The sequence below is a fragment of the Nelusetta ayraudi genome, unplaced genomic scaffold (assembly GCF_046127955.1).
Source record: "Nelusetta ayraudi isolate G7.1 ecotype Tasmania unplaced genomic scaffold, CSIRO-AGI_Nayr_v1 ptg000136l, whole genome shotgun sequence".
Classification (NCBI taxonomy): Eukaryota; Metazoa; Chordata; class Actinopteri; order Tetraodontiformes; family Monacanthidae; genus Nelusetta; species Nelusetta ayraudi.
In genome coordinates, this window is record NW_027466186.1 from 6,056,661 (window position 1) to 6,073,293 (window position 16,633).

The 16,633-nt window shown below is 45.4% G+C and overlaps 1 protein-coding gene across 2 annotated transcripts; it reads right to left on the reverse strand.

Annotated features, from left to right (window-relative positions):
* Positions 1-8,948: 8,948 nt before the first annotated feature.
* On the reverse strand, positions 8,949-16,633 carry flad1 (flavin adenine dinucleotide synthetase 1). 2 transcript variants are annotated; one of them, XM_076012688.1, is made up of 10 exons: positions 16,257-16,633; positions 14,835-15,003; positions 14,087-14,464; positions 13,609-13,722; positions 12,870-13,137; positions 11,801-11,948; positions 11,391-11,489; positions 11,052-11,241; positions 9,418-9,491; positions 8,949-9,312 (listed from the first exon to the last, which is right to left on the reverse strand). In XM_076012688.1, the coding sequence occupies exons 2-10, from the start codon at positions 14,988-14,990 to the stop codon at positions 9,177-9,179; spliced, it is 1,563 nt and encodes a 520-aa protein (XP_075868803.1). In that variant the 5' UTR covers positions 14,991-15,003; positions 16,257-16,633; the 3' UTR covers positions 8,949-9,176. The 2 variants fall into 2 exon arrangements, with proteins under 2 accessions (XP_075868803.1, XP_075868804.1); XM_076012689.1 differs by having other exon boundaries at positions 16,494-16,631.

The following is a 16,633-nucleotide window of genomic DNA, read 5'->3' on the forward strand; positions in this document are numbered from 1 at the left end:
TATTTTTTTCCTCCTACTCTAAATCCGGCCAATCAGAGAATTTGTTTCCCCAAGTAAGTTTATTTCCTAAAAGATTTTCGAATATATTTTTTAAAATAACCGTAGTGATGTAGAATTTTGCAATCATGTAAATTAGGTATTGATTTTAGATTTTGAATTGATTTTTACATTTTTTTATATTTGTGTGTGTAACATTCTCCGTTTTCACATTTTAGTGAAGCATGTAGCTTCTTCTGTGAAGAGCCCACTGCAATCTGAGCCTGTTTTTACGGCAACACAAAATAAATATGATTGCATTTAAACCCTTTGAGTCGGCCGTCATTTTATTTTTGTTTTGAATCGATGTTTTTGCGTAACCGCAGGGCTCTGTGGGGCACACACACACACATATACTCTCTCACACACACCCTTGGACGCACACATCTAGTGTAATACACAGGAGTTTGCAGATAAAGACACACCGGGGACTTGAAATGACCTTGCGGTGTAAGAGGCCACTGTAATGTGATGAACCTCATGGAGTATTGAGCCCAGTTTTTATCTGCGGGCAGCCGAACAATGATAAGACTCCGATAGCCCAGTAGATGGTATTTATAGACCCCAAGGTATTATTGCTAATCCCTCAACCTTTAAGAAATCACAGTACAGGCACAAGTGAGGCCGAACGCGGAGGTGTAAATGATAGAGAAGGAGCGTGTCGCCTACATGTGGACGAGCCGCTAATGCATTTCCATCAGGCGGACGGTGCTGTTTGGTGTCCTGTGAAGCCAGAAAGCCAATTTCTTGGATAATAGAGCTAATGCTGCCATTTCATGCTTTATGATCTCCTATGATGACATGTTTGTCACTGCGAATCAACGACCCTTTGATTTTGTCCTTCGGGTAGAACATTTCCAAAAAAAAAAAAAAAGAAAAAATCCCGTGTTTTTCATTCAGTTCCCGCCTGAGAAACGGAGCGGGGAAAAAAAAGAGTCCACCAAAAAAGCAGCGGATTCTTTCAGGACGGCGTTTAAAGGGAACTTTAAAAGCAGAGGCCGTAAAAACGAGAGTTTGTCCTTTTTTTTTTCTTTTTTTACCCATACGAAAATTGTATGGCTGTTTATTCCCGCACATACCAAAGCTTCCATGTAATTGAGTGAGATATTGTGCAATTTTTTTTTTCTTCTTTGCAGATTGTGTTGCAGCTTTGATTCCAGACAAGAAATGCATGAACGATCCTAGCGGAAAATTCTGATATTTTCTGAGGCGTTGATGTGTTTTACAAGTCTGAGGATATGCTAAAGCTGGAGCTGAAATCCCCCTTCCAGAATAAAACCTTGTAATTATGGAGACACGCTACCATAATATAGAAGTTTAGGAGTTCAAATAATCCCACGGCGAGGTTGCCACAGAGGCAACTCTGATCGTAAATAATTTCTCGGCCAATTTTGTTTTTAACGATCTGTCTTGAGCGAAAACAAACAAAAAGAAATCTGTTCTTTAAGCTTTTCGCTTTCCATCATGTTGTAATTAAACTATCAAATTTCAGTTCAGCAATGGTTTGTTGCCGCAGACTGGCCTCTGTGTAATTAAAGCGTCGCTGAATTTAAGGCCCAGATTTGCCATATTGATCTCACGTACTGAGCGCTAAAGGCTGAGAAGGCTATGAATAGGACGCGCCATTGTGCTTGTTTTCATCTTTTAGAGTCCTATTGTCACAAAGACTGGTGTGCAAGTTAACATTTGCAAGTGTCCCAGAAAAATATTTGCAAGAGCCTCAAGAAAAGTCAACAAAAAAAAAATCTAAAAAGAAAAAAAAAGGGCCACTGTTCGATTGGGTTTCTCTGCTAAGTGGTAACTGAACAGAGTCCTGAATATTCATCAAGCAGATGGGGAGAGAAATTCCTGCTGTAAAACCATGACATGATAATAGTGTATTCAAGTGTTGTATAGTACTCGAGATTGGTCTTGCTTAGTCTCAAGACCACTTTGGAACGGTCTCGGACTCTGGGGCATTTTGACTGGGTCTTGTCTTGGTCTCGGACCGGGTGGACTCTGGCTTTTTGATCAAGACCAGTCGAGACTCAGCCAACACTACAATGACACGGAAAATAATCCAGCTGCTGCTGTTTTATACTCAGTTTGTGACACCCAGAGTGACACCCTGCCTCCTGATTCCTAGTTCTTTTATTTTTTTAATTTTACGAAGCAGTTGTTTTTTGAAAATGGTTCAAAATAGTTGGCAAAGCAGCAAAATGTCCAAGAAAATAATTTAAAGATACCTTGCTGAAAATAGTTGCTGTTCAATTTAGAAGCAAACCTGAATTTAAAAAAAGATACTGGTCTCTTTTTGCTGTTTTGTTGTTATTGTTCTTTGATATATAAGGTCTTGGTCTGGTCTCAATCTCGATACTCTCTGGTCTTCATAATGTCTTGGTCTCGGTTGGTGCAGTCTTGACTACAACACTAGTGTATTCAATGAAGTGATTTTGACAGTTAGTCGTCGTTAGCTTAGCTCTGAAAATGTGAACAACACATTTTTCCTCCACACCACACTGCAGAATTCAACGTTGCACCAACGCGGCGTAAATCTGTTTTGCTCTTTACATTGAAGCATTCCTATAATTCCAGAACTATTTCTTCTTTTCCGTTCGCACGTTTCCCCTCAACCTCTCGACAGTCGCCTTTTCCCCAACTTCTCATCAACGCTGTGACCAACCGTTCTCCTGTGAACTGCTGTGAGACACTTGCTCAGGTTGGTAGGAAATGTGGAGTCAGGTCGGTAACAACGGAACGAGCTCGGAGTAACGGCAATGCAGCAGATTGGAGAAAACAAATTAAAGCGATCACAAGAGACCAGCCAGCAGTATGTGAGGCCAGCAGGGCTGGTTGGTGGAAGAGACGGGATTTCTGAAGATGAGCTTGGAGGTGTGATTCAAACAAATCTGGCGCTAGGTGTTGATTCCTGATTGGGGACCACAGCAGTGGAACATCCACCTCTGAGCTTCAACTGAAAAATTTGGGGCCCTCACAAATCCGCTCTGTTCCGGTGAACGCGTGTTGTTGTTGTTGTTTTCACTTCACGTCCTTCGCCGACTGCAGCCGCCTTCCTGCCAGCGGTGTTTCTGCTGCTCAGGGTCTTTAACAAAGTCTGTTTTTTTTTTTCCCTCTCTAGAACTTTACCAAAATCTGCCCCACCCTCAGCTATGACTTTTTTTTAAATCGATCTTCTTTTATTCAGGCCGGACGTGGTCGTTCCAGGGCTGCACGTGTCCCCTCGGTGTGTCGGCGCCCTGCTAAACCTTCCTCCTTCCCTGTCTGAGGGTGGTGGAACGCCTCGAGACAGCGCAGACCTTGAGAATAAAGAGAAGCGTTTCAACATTTAGGGCGCATTCCTTGGGTTGCGTCTCATTCAGGTCACAGCATTTATTGAATAAAAGAGAGGTATATCATATCTTCCCAGACAGTGACGTGATTGAGGGCCACTCTGGCTTCCTGCGGGCAGTGTGTCCTTCAAAGCCTTTCATTAGTTTCACCCATAAAAAGAGATAAAAATGTAGCCAGATCTTAAAAGCGTAGCTACCTCTGCTTATTACTTGCGTCAAACTTCGTCCCTTTACTATGTAGCTTTTTTTTCCTAATTTTTTTGAGTTAAGGAAACTTTATTGCTTTTTTTTTTTTTTTTTTTTTTTTACATCTGTTTTCCCTGGCGTGGAGTTTTAAACTTTATTGATGATAAAGTTCAGTTGATCTTCTCACCTCGCGAAACGAATGGCGGCCGGGAACTGCACACGTCCTTCAGCTTTCTGCACAATAAGTTCTCCGAGATTGCACCTTCTGGCAGTGCCGGGCAGCACTGAAGTAGAAACACGTTTGCTCTCACTGAGTGTGACCTCTGCCACAGGTCTTTGGCTATGATTGTTTACTTATAATGTGTGCCCGTGCGCATGCGGCTCTTTTATCCCGCCAAAAATGCTTTCAACCACATCCCACCCGAGGACCGAGGTCTCCGGAACGTTACTTGAAATCTCTTGCACGTATTGCGTCTACGCTTCATTGTCAGATACAGTATATTTCCCAGAGGGGATATCTGACCCTTCATGCAGTGGAGAGTAAAAAAGTTAAGCTGTTAAATCTGCAAAGTGGGTTTTATAACAAGCAGAGCCGCTACGTAAATGCTCCGAAAAAGAAGAATATCCCTGTTTCACTCCATTCGTTTGTTCCGGCGATTCATTTAAGAGCCTTTTTTTCAGTTCCCCCTCACAGTTGGTCAATAGTTGCTGCACTTTACTTCTGCTGAAGTTCTCTGTGTGGAAGCCCATGTGTGTGTTGTCAAAGGAAGGACCGAGTCGAGGACTGCCGAGTTTAACAGAATTTGGTAATATATCCTCAACAGAAAACATATCAGAAGAAATCTCTCTATTGTGTGAAAATGTCACAAATGAATCGCAACAGACGGAACAAATCTTCAGATTTCTTTTTTTTTTTTACTTGTTCATTCTATATAAATGAAAGACAATAACACTTACCACTTACCAAACCCATTCCTGATGTTTCACCACAGACAGATTGCCCATCAGGTCGGGTAATTACTGGTGCGGACTCTCCCTTCCAGTGAATCGCACAAAAGCTGCGATGAATACGTATAATGAGGGAGCGATAGACGAAAACTGGTGCCGCCTCTTCGCCGCCCTGCTCTGAATCTAACATTTTCAAGGAGAGCAGCCGGGACCAGTGCAAACAGGAGAACATCATTTCCCCAGACCTCCGACACTCACTGAGAAAATTGGAGCGACGGCAGAGTTTGGCCACGTGAATGTTTTTGAAATTTCACACAAACAGTCGACTGGATGCCGTTTTGTTTTATTCCTCCTCAGCCAACATGCTGGCCGTTTGAACCCGGGCACTTTTTGAAATCATGAAATTCATTCCTGAACACATCCAGCGTAGCCGCACGGCCACTGGCGACTGCACGCTGTGACAAAAACTCCCCGAGTTATTTGAGCAGCTTTTTATTTAGAGGAGCCGGAACCAGACGCAGACGACTTTAGTCAGTCACACTTCCTCCTCCTACTCCTCCTTCCCCCCCCCTCCATCCTTCCTCTCTGTCTCACTTTCATCCACTTCTGATGTGCGACACTTTGATAGCGAACATCCCATTTCCCATGGTCTGGCCGATTGGCTTTACATGCAGATGGCTTGGCAATTTGCATCAACTCAAAGGTCTACCTCCTCTACCCGATGCTCTGCTGACAACGGCGCTCCCGCCATTCATCCCCCCTGTGTTAAGCATCCCCTCCCGGGACATCGGCTGAATTGCCGTCTCACGCTGCTTCAAGGCCCATTTTGCGTCGCGGCAGCTGCTGTGGAAATGGATTAGGGAGCATATTCCTTGAGAGAAAAGCATTTTCCCCTCTGCCGTCGGGATGGGCCGGCGTCTGAAATGGATGGTTCACTCCGATATCAAAGCCCGTCGCCTGTTTTTGTGCAAAAAAAAAAAAAAAAAAAAGTCTCACCAAGTGATCTCGAGTCATGCTGAGAATCCACGGGCACGCACGCACACACACGCACGCACACACGCACACACACACACACACACGCAGCGCTGAGGTTGTGGAGTGCTGCTGCACTATGGGGAGAATTATGAAGCCACACTTGAATTTATCAGCGGAGCAGGAAGTATAGTTGGACCTAATGCAGAGGAGAAAACTCCCATCAGCCCCGACCGCTCCTATCCTCACATCACCTTAAGTGGCTGCAGTCATCAAACCTCCTCCAGCCAACCTGAGAATCTGCCTTTGGAGAACCAATTAAGGTTTAACAGCCACCGAAGGACAAAACATTGCCTCTTTTATTTATTCCCGTTCGCTCCGCTTTGTCTCAAAACTGCTTAAAAGCTGCCAAATCTGAATTCTGCAGGTGTTTTGTTTGCAGTTTTTTCAGGAGAATTGAAACCGAGCGCCTCTTAAAAGAAGCGAAGTCTTAACAAAGACTGAAACATTCAAAGCCCCAGTCAGCATCCATATCCTCCCATGATGTCACCCAGGATGTGCTTTTTTTCCCTCTTTCCATTCCCAGATTCAGTCTTCCAGGTCAAAGCTGAAATGTCTCTTTTAAAATTCATAAGAAATGAATTTCCATGTGGAAGGCGGCGAGGAAGGAAGCGGTTTGATGGCTGCAGCTGATAAGTTGGATGGATACGCCGAGTGAAGGAGAGGCAGACAAGAGGGATGAAGATGAGAGCGGCGGAGTGACAACTGAAAGAGGGTGAAGATGAGAGCGGTGGCAGAGAATGAAACGCATCGGGACAGAGGTAGTAAACTTTAGAAAGTCGTCACGCGAACGTCTCCATCGATTTGGCCTCGCTACTTTCAGCAAAACGCAGTCGGAGTATGGAAGTTGCTGTCGTCGGTGATCAAACACAGTTTAAGCCAACACAAGACTAATTCAAGACTTCCCTGGGAGCGGAGTGAATGTTTTTTTTTGTTACTGCCAGTCTTCTAAATTCATTATTGGATCTTAATTAGGGAGACAGTGGCGCAGTGGTTAGTGCTGCTGCCTCACAGCAAGAAGGTGGCGGGTTCGATTCCGGGCCTGTGGACTTTGCATGTTCTCCCTGTGTCTGTGTGGCTTCTCTCCGGCTTCCTCCCACAGTACAAAAACATGCATATGAGGTGAATTGGAAACTGTAAACTACTGAAATGGGCGTTGAAAATGGATGGATGGGTATATTGATTAATTCAAATCATGAATTGACTGCATTCTTGCCTCAGTGTGCCTCAAACAACCAAAGTGCTTGAAACACTGCAGTTTTCTGCAACTCCAGCAGAACCTCCTTTGTATTTAATGAAAATGTTTGCATTAGTTTAGCTCAAAGGTCCTATATTATTCAAATTTCACCTTTTCTAACATCAGCGTGGCTCTCCAGAGTGAGAAAATGAGAAAAGCCCTTCCTTCCCTTGATTGCTTCACTTTTCATGCAGCTGTTGTACACTTCTGCAGCTTTGAGATCTCCAAGTGGATACTGATACCTCCTCCAGGTTGTTGTTTCCACTCGAAGGGAATTACTTTTATCACGTGGGGAAAGTGGAAGCGTCCGTTTTTAGCAGGAAGCTGCCTACAAAAAAAGTTTAGCGCAGGAACCTAAAAAGTTTTTGTATGCAAAAGAGAATTAATTATCCTGTTTTTTCCTGGAGATTTATTGAATATTTTGGGGTAATTTATCGCGCAAGGCTGCTTCGCCAGAGTCCAAAAAGAAATATTTGAAAACAGGTGAGTCAAGAATATTCAGCCCAGCAAAAAGTAAGTAACTCTAGCTGCAAAACAACAAGCCGCATTGGAATATATGATGGGGTAGGGGGGAGACTAATATTCACATTTCAACGTTGGCTTAAAAAGGTCCAATCGGGTCTATTTGATAGCGTAACAGATTCAGCGCGGACATGCCGATTAGTGCATCGTTTCTCACAACACGATGTAATACAATACAACACAAGGGGCGTAAGTCCAAGTTTGCTGTGTACTCGTTGCAAGTTGATTACAACATAATTGTCTCCTACACAAACACCATTCCAGACGATGTCCTGTTGTTGATGATGATGTTGTTGTTGTTGTTTTCTTTCTTCCTGTGCACTCAGCGTTATATATCTGCAGTGATTACGGAGCCTCCCTTCTATTGCTGTTATTATTAATAAATAAGGCAGCCGTGACGCCCCCCACCCCGCCAGCAAGATAAGCAGAGCGGGTATCGGAGAGGGCCGGTGAACGCGGCGCTGGTAATTGCCGGTGTAACAGTGTGTGCAGCCCCGCGGTGGCCTCGTAAGCGACCCGCTTTATTAGATCGGCCGCTATCGATCGTCGCTGCGCCAGGTTTGACTAATCTTCAGGCTGGGGGGGGGGAGGTGGGTAGGAGGTGGGGGGGGGATCGATGAGCCGGGATTCAATCCTGTCTCGAAACAGAGGTCATTTTCTTGTAATCATCGGCGCTAAGTGGAGGACGGGGGGGAAAATGTGCAAAACAACGCCCCCTTGAGGCCGAAACTGTGAACTGCAAACAGGCTGGCGGCTATTGAGAGTTTCAAAGGTCCCGTATTAAGATGATGGGTGGAAATAGGACACCAACAACAGCAGGATGGAGACAGGATGCGTTTAGGCAGAAGTTTTACTGGAGATAAAAACAGAATTTCCCCGTTTCCCCCAAGGCACATGACACCCCACCAACCAATCACAGGCTATGAAAGCTACAGATCAACTTCACTTTTAAACCTTACAAGACATGTCCATGGTCTGACAGTGAACCCCAAATGAGAAAGGCCACCACTTTATTCGTTTGCTTGCCAACATTTTCAGGAACAAAACCCCTCACTGATACCCCCTTCAGCTAAGTGCTCATCCCACCCTCTCGGATCACCCTTCCCCCACCTCTTCCAAATAGTTTGCCAGTCCGACTGAACAATTTTCCGCAGGAAAGCCAAGATCAAACATTTCTGCAGGGGAGTTGGCAAACAGAGTTCTGCTGTTTTCTGAAAATCTGTAGCGCTTCATGGATTATTAATAAAGTGAGGCTGAGCGAGTGGGAGTCTAGGATGAAAAATAAAGATTTAAAAGTGTCTTATAATATGGGACCTTTAAACAGAGTTGCAATTATGGGTGCTCAGCGCGAGACAGAGTAATCAATACGAGTCTGCCGGTTGACCTTCACCAGTCTGCACCAGAGGCGAGAACTCAAGTGCTCCAAAAAGGAGATTTCCTCGGCTTGACGGAAAAAAAACCCTCTTCGCATTAACTGCTAATTCACCTCGATTGATGCCGTCTCCTCGGGAGGTGATTGATCTCGTCGGATCGGGGCGACCAGACAAACGGATCCAGTGCGACAAAATCGGGTGTCGTACAGAAACGGCCGTGCCCGCGCTGCCATCTGCGTGCGAGATCCCCCCCCCCCCCTTAAAAATAGCACCGAGACAATGGAGCGAGATGACACAGACTGATGTTTTATTCAGCAGCAGTGAAAAACCATTACTTCAGGACGAGGCTGACATGTATAAAACAAATAGCATACACGCACGCTCGAAGCCTTCCCCACGCAGCAGACTTCTGCCGGGCGAGTAATTACGCGGAGACTCGATAAAAACGTCTCTGCTCTCCGCGGAGGGAGAGGAGGGGGGTGACGGGTGACACAGAAACGAGGCGGGCTTCGGTCAGGCGCGCGAGGTCCGCTCCTCTTCCTCGTTCTCCAGCAGGTAGGCCGGCCTGTAGCGCGCCACCCCTCGGCCGTCCACCACCTGCAGGGCGGCGTTCCGACAGGTGTTGTCCATGCTGCCCAGGGACGTGTATCTGCGGAGGGTGGACACAGAACCATTCAGGCAAAGAGTCCCGCATGTCAGGCTGTCATGTTGTTGTGGGGGTGGGGGGGACGAAAAAGAGAAATGCATAGCCTACCCTTTATCGTAGAGAATGCAGTAGGGCACGTATAGCGTTCTCAGGAAGGACCAGATGTCGTGATACGTCCAGTCCTGCAGAGCAGAGGGAAAGAGCGTCAGTCGGTTTCTTGGTGCATCCCCTGCGCATTTGTGTAAGGTTCGCCGCATACTCGACGACACTGGGCTCAATTCTGAGCCTGTTTTGTTTCTTTGTTGTTTTTTTCCTCTGTTCCTGACTGAGTCCAAGCCTTTTAGGTCACCGGCCGTAGACATCAAACATGTCAGTAACGTGCGTTTCCATGACAGTTTTTCGCAAAATAAAACTCGTACAAAGTACGATTACGATTCGCAGGTGTTTCGTTTCCATTGAATGGTATGAAGCATATAAACCAAAACTCTCGTAAAATCTCGTCCCGTGAGGCCCCACTTTGAGGAGGAGGGAGGTTCAAAAGATTTTGCGATAAATCTGCATTTTGAGGTTGTTTGCTGTCAAGAATGCTTGTCATATTTTTCTCTTTGATTACTTGTAAAAAAAAAAATTCTGTGGCCTCCTCCGTCCAAACATAACGCGTCATTTTCACTTGAAGTGAACTGGTCACGTGACCCCGTACGTCAGGTCCGCTGACATGCAAATGCGAAAAAAAAAGTGTTTCCGTGACACTTTTGTGATATCCCTCTGTATTGATATGTCTGGAAAAACCACCTCATGAGAGCGTTACAGCCTTTTAGCCAAGTTTGAGAGTTTTTTCCAAGTTTAGCTGTTCCCATTGCCAGTCTTTTATTGCGACGTGCGCAATTCAGGGGTCATGGCAGCTAGAGAGAGAAGTGTCAGTGAGAAGGAGCAGACCGGCAAATTGTGTACTTTACAGTCCACTCCCTTCCCAGCACTAACACTATCTTGCCATTCCACATTCTTATTTTTTTTTTTTTTCTCCTTTGTGCTTTGTCAGTGCAAAACACGGTGAAGGCTGCAAACAGCAGGCTGACAATGTCGATTGTGCTACGTGTTTCTTTTTCTTCTAAAGTTACGTCTGATCACTCAAGGACCTGTAGTGTCTTGTGTCTGGGACATTATGACGAGTGCTGCGTGGGTATTCTTGTGTTCTGGACAGATTGCCATTTCAGTGATTTTGGAGGATGATAATGTTTAAAGCTTTTTGAACCAGTCCTTGTACGACGGTGAGACCCGCAGGAAAACCAAACCATTACCGTTTGTAGCGTTAAGGATAAAATATCGGGGATAATTAATCGGCGAGTTTAAAGCCGCTGGAACACTGCAGGGCCGCTGACATGCGTCATAAACAATCCAGCGTTCGTCGTGTTGTTCTCGGCCCTGAGGATTTGCACTGTAAAGCTTGAGGCAAATAACATCAAGAGCAACAAAGGGGAGAGTGCCAGGTCAGAGCAGGGAAAACAGATTGATATCAGCAGTCGAAGAACTCCTGCAGCAGGAAAACATTAGCGATGAGGAAGCCGAGGCCCGGCCATTTGTACGATGTCGCAATCAGGGAGCAGCTCTTGAGATGAAAAAGAGGTGCTTGTTCAGCACAAGTTGGATATTTATTTTGTCAATTTCTCCTAGTTGGAGTGGGAGCATGATTTTGTGCTTTGGAGAATCTGACCTGTACGTTTGTGTGTGCGGGTGTGTCTTACCAGTAACGGGTTGACTCTCATGTATTCTGGCCAGCCAGGGTCGGTGGGGCACATGGGGGTGAGTGTGAGCGAGTAGGGGTCACTCCTCCTGGTTCCCATCAGCACGGCCTTCAGCTCCGGCCTCCTCTCTTGCACGTCGCTCAGCGCCTGCCTTATGCTGCCCTCCACGGAGAACAGGTCCAGGTCGTACCTGCGGCGGGCCAATAACGAGTCGACCGTGGATCAATGCAAGGTTCCCGCGTATGAGCCTGAAACGCGACGCGGATGAAAACGTGTGCGGAGTGTTGAGGAGCCTGGGAGGAAGCGTTGTGTCCCGGTAAGACTGCCTGGTGTTCTCACCTTTTTATCGTGTCCTGAAGGAATCTTTCCATTTCTGGGAATGGGGAGACAATTCGGATGTACAGGGCTTTTACCTTGTCTTTGCTATCTGGATACCGCCTGGGTCGAAGAGAGGAGAAGATAAAATAAGTTCCCATTTATCGTGGTCGTCATCCATCCCTGTCCAATTCTGCTTAACAGCCCTGCTGGTCATGTCTCGGCCCAGGATATCTCTCTGCTGTTGACATAACCTAGGCCTTGTTTACAAATGTGGCTATTTTAAAAACACTTTTTTTTTTGGTCACTTCCTTTTTTTGTGACACAGCACGTTGAAAAAGAAGTCTTATTGTTTTTCAATCTTTCATTCCTTTAACCTCTGATCAACAGTTTCCCCCACCAGATTAAAACGTCCCGTCTCTGTGTCCTGTTACCGTTTCAGCGCAGCGTAGTAGAGATGCAGCAGCGCCGTGCAGTCTTTACCCCCGTTGAAGCCGACACACACTGCATCTGTCGAATACTGATCCAGCGCCGCCTCGATGGTTTTCAGTGCAGACTTGACTCGCTCGCCCAGCGGTGTGCCTTGGAATAAAATCAAAATGACAGTGAAGGATTTTGTTCTCATCAAATAAAACCACAGTCTTCTTGAGCCTGAATTAAACACTTATTACTCACTCTGAAAGAATTTAGAGTAAAATAATCTGATTGGTCTCCCTGCCGTATCCTTTCAGTTGCACATTATATCCAACACGGAGACCAGAACGTTTTAATATTTACTAGTAGATACCAAATATCCCAAATCCACTTTTCAATGTTTTCAAACACTAATACGTGCTTCTGGCCTGTCCAGAGGTTTGTCCTTCTCTGTCCACTTCTTTTCTTGTTTTACTTTTCACACACGTGAGTGCTTAAACAGAGAAAAACAACCTCTTGTGACATCACAAAGGGCACGACTACCTCTTCCAGATTAATAATGACCCTCCCAAGTGGGAAGTGACCATCCCTGCTTTGGCACTACTGCGTGTGAAACAATATGAACCTGTTAACTGCACACTTTAAAATAAAAGTTCTGATGCTTTTTTTAAATCATGTTTTTGTAGAGAAACTAGATACTCTCATCCGATACTCATAAACACCAGGAGAAAATCAGACATACAGCAGGAGGCCAATGAGCAGCACAAAAGTGGCCGTGATCACAAATTTAGGACAAGGTTTGCAGTTTTGTTTGCCGTTGCTGTGGCACTAATGAAGCCTGTAGCGAGCAATGGACAGCTTGTTAGCACATGAAATGAATTGTGCAGCTTCTAATGGCTAAGCAACATCCTCTCTGTTGTTTTCTCAACTACTAGCTAGGAAAAAAAATAGTTCCTCCTCTGCTCTGGCAGTTACATAATAGTGCTGTGTACAGTGGAAAATGCTAACACCGCTTGGATTAAAGTGCAGATTCAGAGCAGAGTGCTTCCAAAGGTCACTGTGGCAGAGCTGCGGGATTCTGTTGCTCACCATTGTTGGCCAGCAAGTACACCTCGGCGGTGGCGATGGACACCGGGTCCGTCACCAAAGGCACCACGCTCCCCTTGGGAAGCTCGTCGAGCAGCTGAATCCGAGCGTTGTCCACCTCTTCCTGGCTGTCTGAGTCCAGGACCAGCCTGACTCTGTGATAGTTGCTCAGCCAGTCCGGGTAGGAGCCCAGAGCCACTCGGCGACCCCAACCGGCCTGCAGTTTGGTCAGCACGGGGGCGATCTCTGCTTCATCTGCATCCACAAACACCTAAAACAAAAGGTGACAGAGAGTTGGACTCAAACTATTCAAATTCATTATTAAAAGCCCCATATCGTGTCAAAAACTTCACCAATGTTTTCCCGCAATAATATGTGTCTCTGGCATGCCAACAGTTAACCCTAAAAAAAGTGAGTGCTTGAACGGTTATAAATGTCAACCCCTTTGTGATGTCACAGAGGGTATGATCCTTCTCCCAGGTGAGTGACAACATCTTCAGGCAAAAGACTGCTCTGCTCAGCAGGGGTGCCTGATCTATCAGAAGGTACAACGAAGCATTTAATTTACCCAACAAACCAAAGCAAGCAGAGGGATGAATACACTGGTTTGTGAAGCTCAATATTGAGTTTCTGAACAAAAATCTGTACAAGGCAGCTCAAGTGCAGTCAGGAATGAAAATATCCAGTCCCTTTGTAGCACCTACAAAGGGATATGTGGTGACAGCTAAGTTGGCGGTGTTACCTCTCTGGAGTAGAAGGTGGTCCCTGATCCAGCAAACAGGTGCTCCAGCCCAGAGAAAGCCCTCTCCATGAGAGATGGGATACCAGGGAAGACGAAAACGTTGCGCACACTGACCTGGGGGAAAAAAGGAGATGGACGCCTTTGTGTTATTCTTTAAACCAGAAAATGTCACTGTCACATCTCAGAATCTCGCTTACTGTAGAGGGAAGTGAGGTTGTGCCACCAGAAAACAGTAAAAAAAGTCAGATTAAAGATTTATAAACTGCAACCCAGTAGGTGTGTTTTTATCATGCTCTTGTTTTCCATCAATGATTAATGTGATTTACAAATGGGTTGTATGTTGTGCAAGAGGTGACTTTGCATTCCTGCAAAGTCTGGGAAGAAGTTGATGTTGCAATCACTACAGCGCTATAAAAACAAGCTGCATGGCATTTGCCAATTGCAGACTACTTGCCTACAGCCTTTTGCACTGACTTACCAGTGGATATCGAAGCGGTTTTCCAGTCTGTGGGTCCGTTCCATAGTTGAGTTTGGCCGAGCGAGGCACCATGGCGAGCTTCATCGTGGGACTGTTCTCATCCGCCACCCCGAAGAATTCCTGAACCAGACGGGAGAGCTCTGGGTGGACATGTAGCTCCTCTTGGAACGCCATGGCGATGCTCTCGAAGGTGACGTCGTCGTGGGTGGGGCCGATGCCCCCCGAAGTGATGAGGTGTGTGTACTGAGGTGACAGGAGGGACACTTCTTTGGCGATGACCTCTTGCTTGTCGGGTATAACGATTATGCGCTGCACGGACACCCCGAGCTTCCTCAGCGCTCGTGTCAGAAAGCCGCTGTTGGTGTCCACGGTGTGACCCTGAGAGATGACAACGGGAAGAGAATGACTTCAAGGTCTGGCTGGATGAAATTTCAGTGACTGGTCCCGGAGCAGTGAGGGTGTGCCGCGGCATTGAAGTGGACCAAAAACTTCATGTTTAAATCATTATTCTGTCAATATATGTATATATTTTTATGAGGCAAGGCTGAGCACAGCTGTCACGTCAAATAAAAAAAAACGTCATGGGACTTTACAACTTTTGAGTACAGGCAAATTAGGGCGTCCTTGAATGAAATACACATTTTATAAGCGAGAGTTTTTACTGAATTTATTCAGTGCAACAGGTTTAACAGAAGCATACTCATAGGTCCGTATGTATTTATGCATGTACATCAAATCTTGTATTTACCTTGAGTATCTCATCTCCGATGATTAAAATAGCTGCAGTAGGAGCTTCTCCACTGGCAGGAGAGGGCGGACTGGTGCCAGAATAGTTTGTGGACATGGTTGCTTCACAGAGATGAGCTGCCAGTCTCCTCAACCGCAACACCGGTCGCATCAGCATGGAAGAGGCTGGGCTAGAAGGCGAAAAGGCACACTTCATTGAGCGCTCTCGTGTTTGACGTGTTGATTTCCTCTCAGTTGCGATTTGTGATTCAGCAGTAAATTATCATCATCATTAGCTTTGGTGAATGGCAACATTTTAAAACACCACACACATTTACTTTTCGACAGGTCTTGTGCACGAAAATAGAAATTAAAAAGAAAGAGAAAAAAAAGAAGTCTAGCACTTCCACAATTATTGTGGGTAGTACTGTGTGCACCTTTTCCCTTTCTTTGTTTCAGAAGCACAAAAAAATAAAGCAAAATGCAATCTCTTCTTAACTTGTAATATGCTCTCAAATTGTTTTTTTCCTCAAACTGGGTACTGTCTATGAAGTTCCATGCCACTGAGTTGTTTCTCCCGATTGACGATCAAAATAAAGTTAATATACAAACAAAAGGGAAGGCATTTCATTTTGCACCTGGTGTGTGATATTTTTCAAATAATCCAATGGAATTTGAGCCTGAAGACTGAACATCTAAGCAACAAGCTTTAGACACTACAGTCTATATTTATATCATGCAAAAGAGAGCACAAGACTAACGGATAACGCGAAAACGTGAGAGGTGAAATTAATTTTCAAAGTTAAAATCACAAATGCTGATCGTGGGCGTTAAAGTGCAAATGCATGCATCTTGTGAGTGGGGGCGTGCGAAGTTTCAGATTCGAAGGTTTCGTGGAAAGTATTAGGTAAGTTCGAAGGTCATCGTGGCGAACGACGGCATCGTTGAAGGTTGTGAAGTTTGGTTGCATCGGTCTGAACGTATTCGACTGTTCAACCGTAAGACTAACCCGTGTATAAAAGGATAACTACATTATCCTTACTCCAATCCCCATTGCATGCATTTTCAATGAGTCACTAAACTAACGTAATGGAGAAGCTGTAACCATGGCCGGGGTCTTCAGCCGTCATAAACACTTCCGTGGATAAACTAACATCAAACGGAGGCATCAGATGTACGTTTCCCAGGAAATATTACCGACACGTCGTGTGCCTGTCCTTGCCACAGTGAATTTAGCAACGCGTTTTAGGCTTTACATCATTTTGTGAGGATGCTTTAGCAGCAATACAGCATTAGCAGTCACGTCTGTTAAGTGTTACGATATGAGCTCTTCAATTGAACAGGAGTTGTTCAATTAAAGCGGCTACGTCGCAAAAGGGGACGAAGACAACTATTTATGATAATCACTGTCCGATTATAAGCCATCGAGCTCGGGGTAACTTACTCCTGAGCTGCATTTGTCCTCGTTACGTATCCGACAGATGACAGCCGAATGTCACTTTAAAAGACACGTCGTTTGTTGTCCAATCCCAGACACGAAGGGACGTCTCAGGGCGACCCAGAGCCAATCAACTTTCAAAAATATATATCACGACGGGCAGTCTTTATAACATATGGAAGCGGGTTTTCTGCCGATGGTAGACCCCGAACTATATAATAATCTAAAAGAATCTTATAATACATTCGTGTAGTAGACTGGTAGACTTCTCCTCTCCGTTCCTGAATTTGAAAAAAAGGTTGCGAAGCAATACATATTTCCTAAACGAATGATAACGAGGTCGCAGCTTGCAACGCTACACTCGTTAGCATTATGCTAGCCGC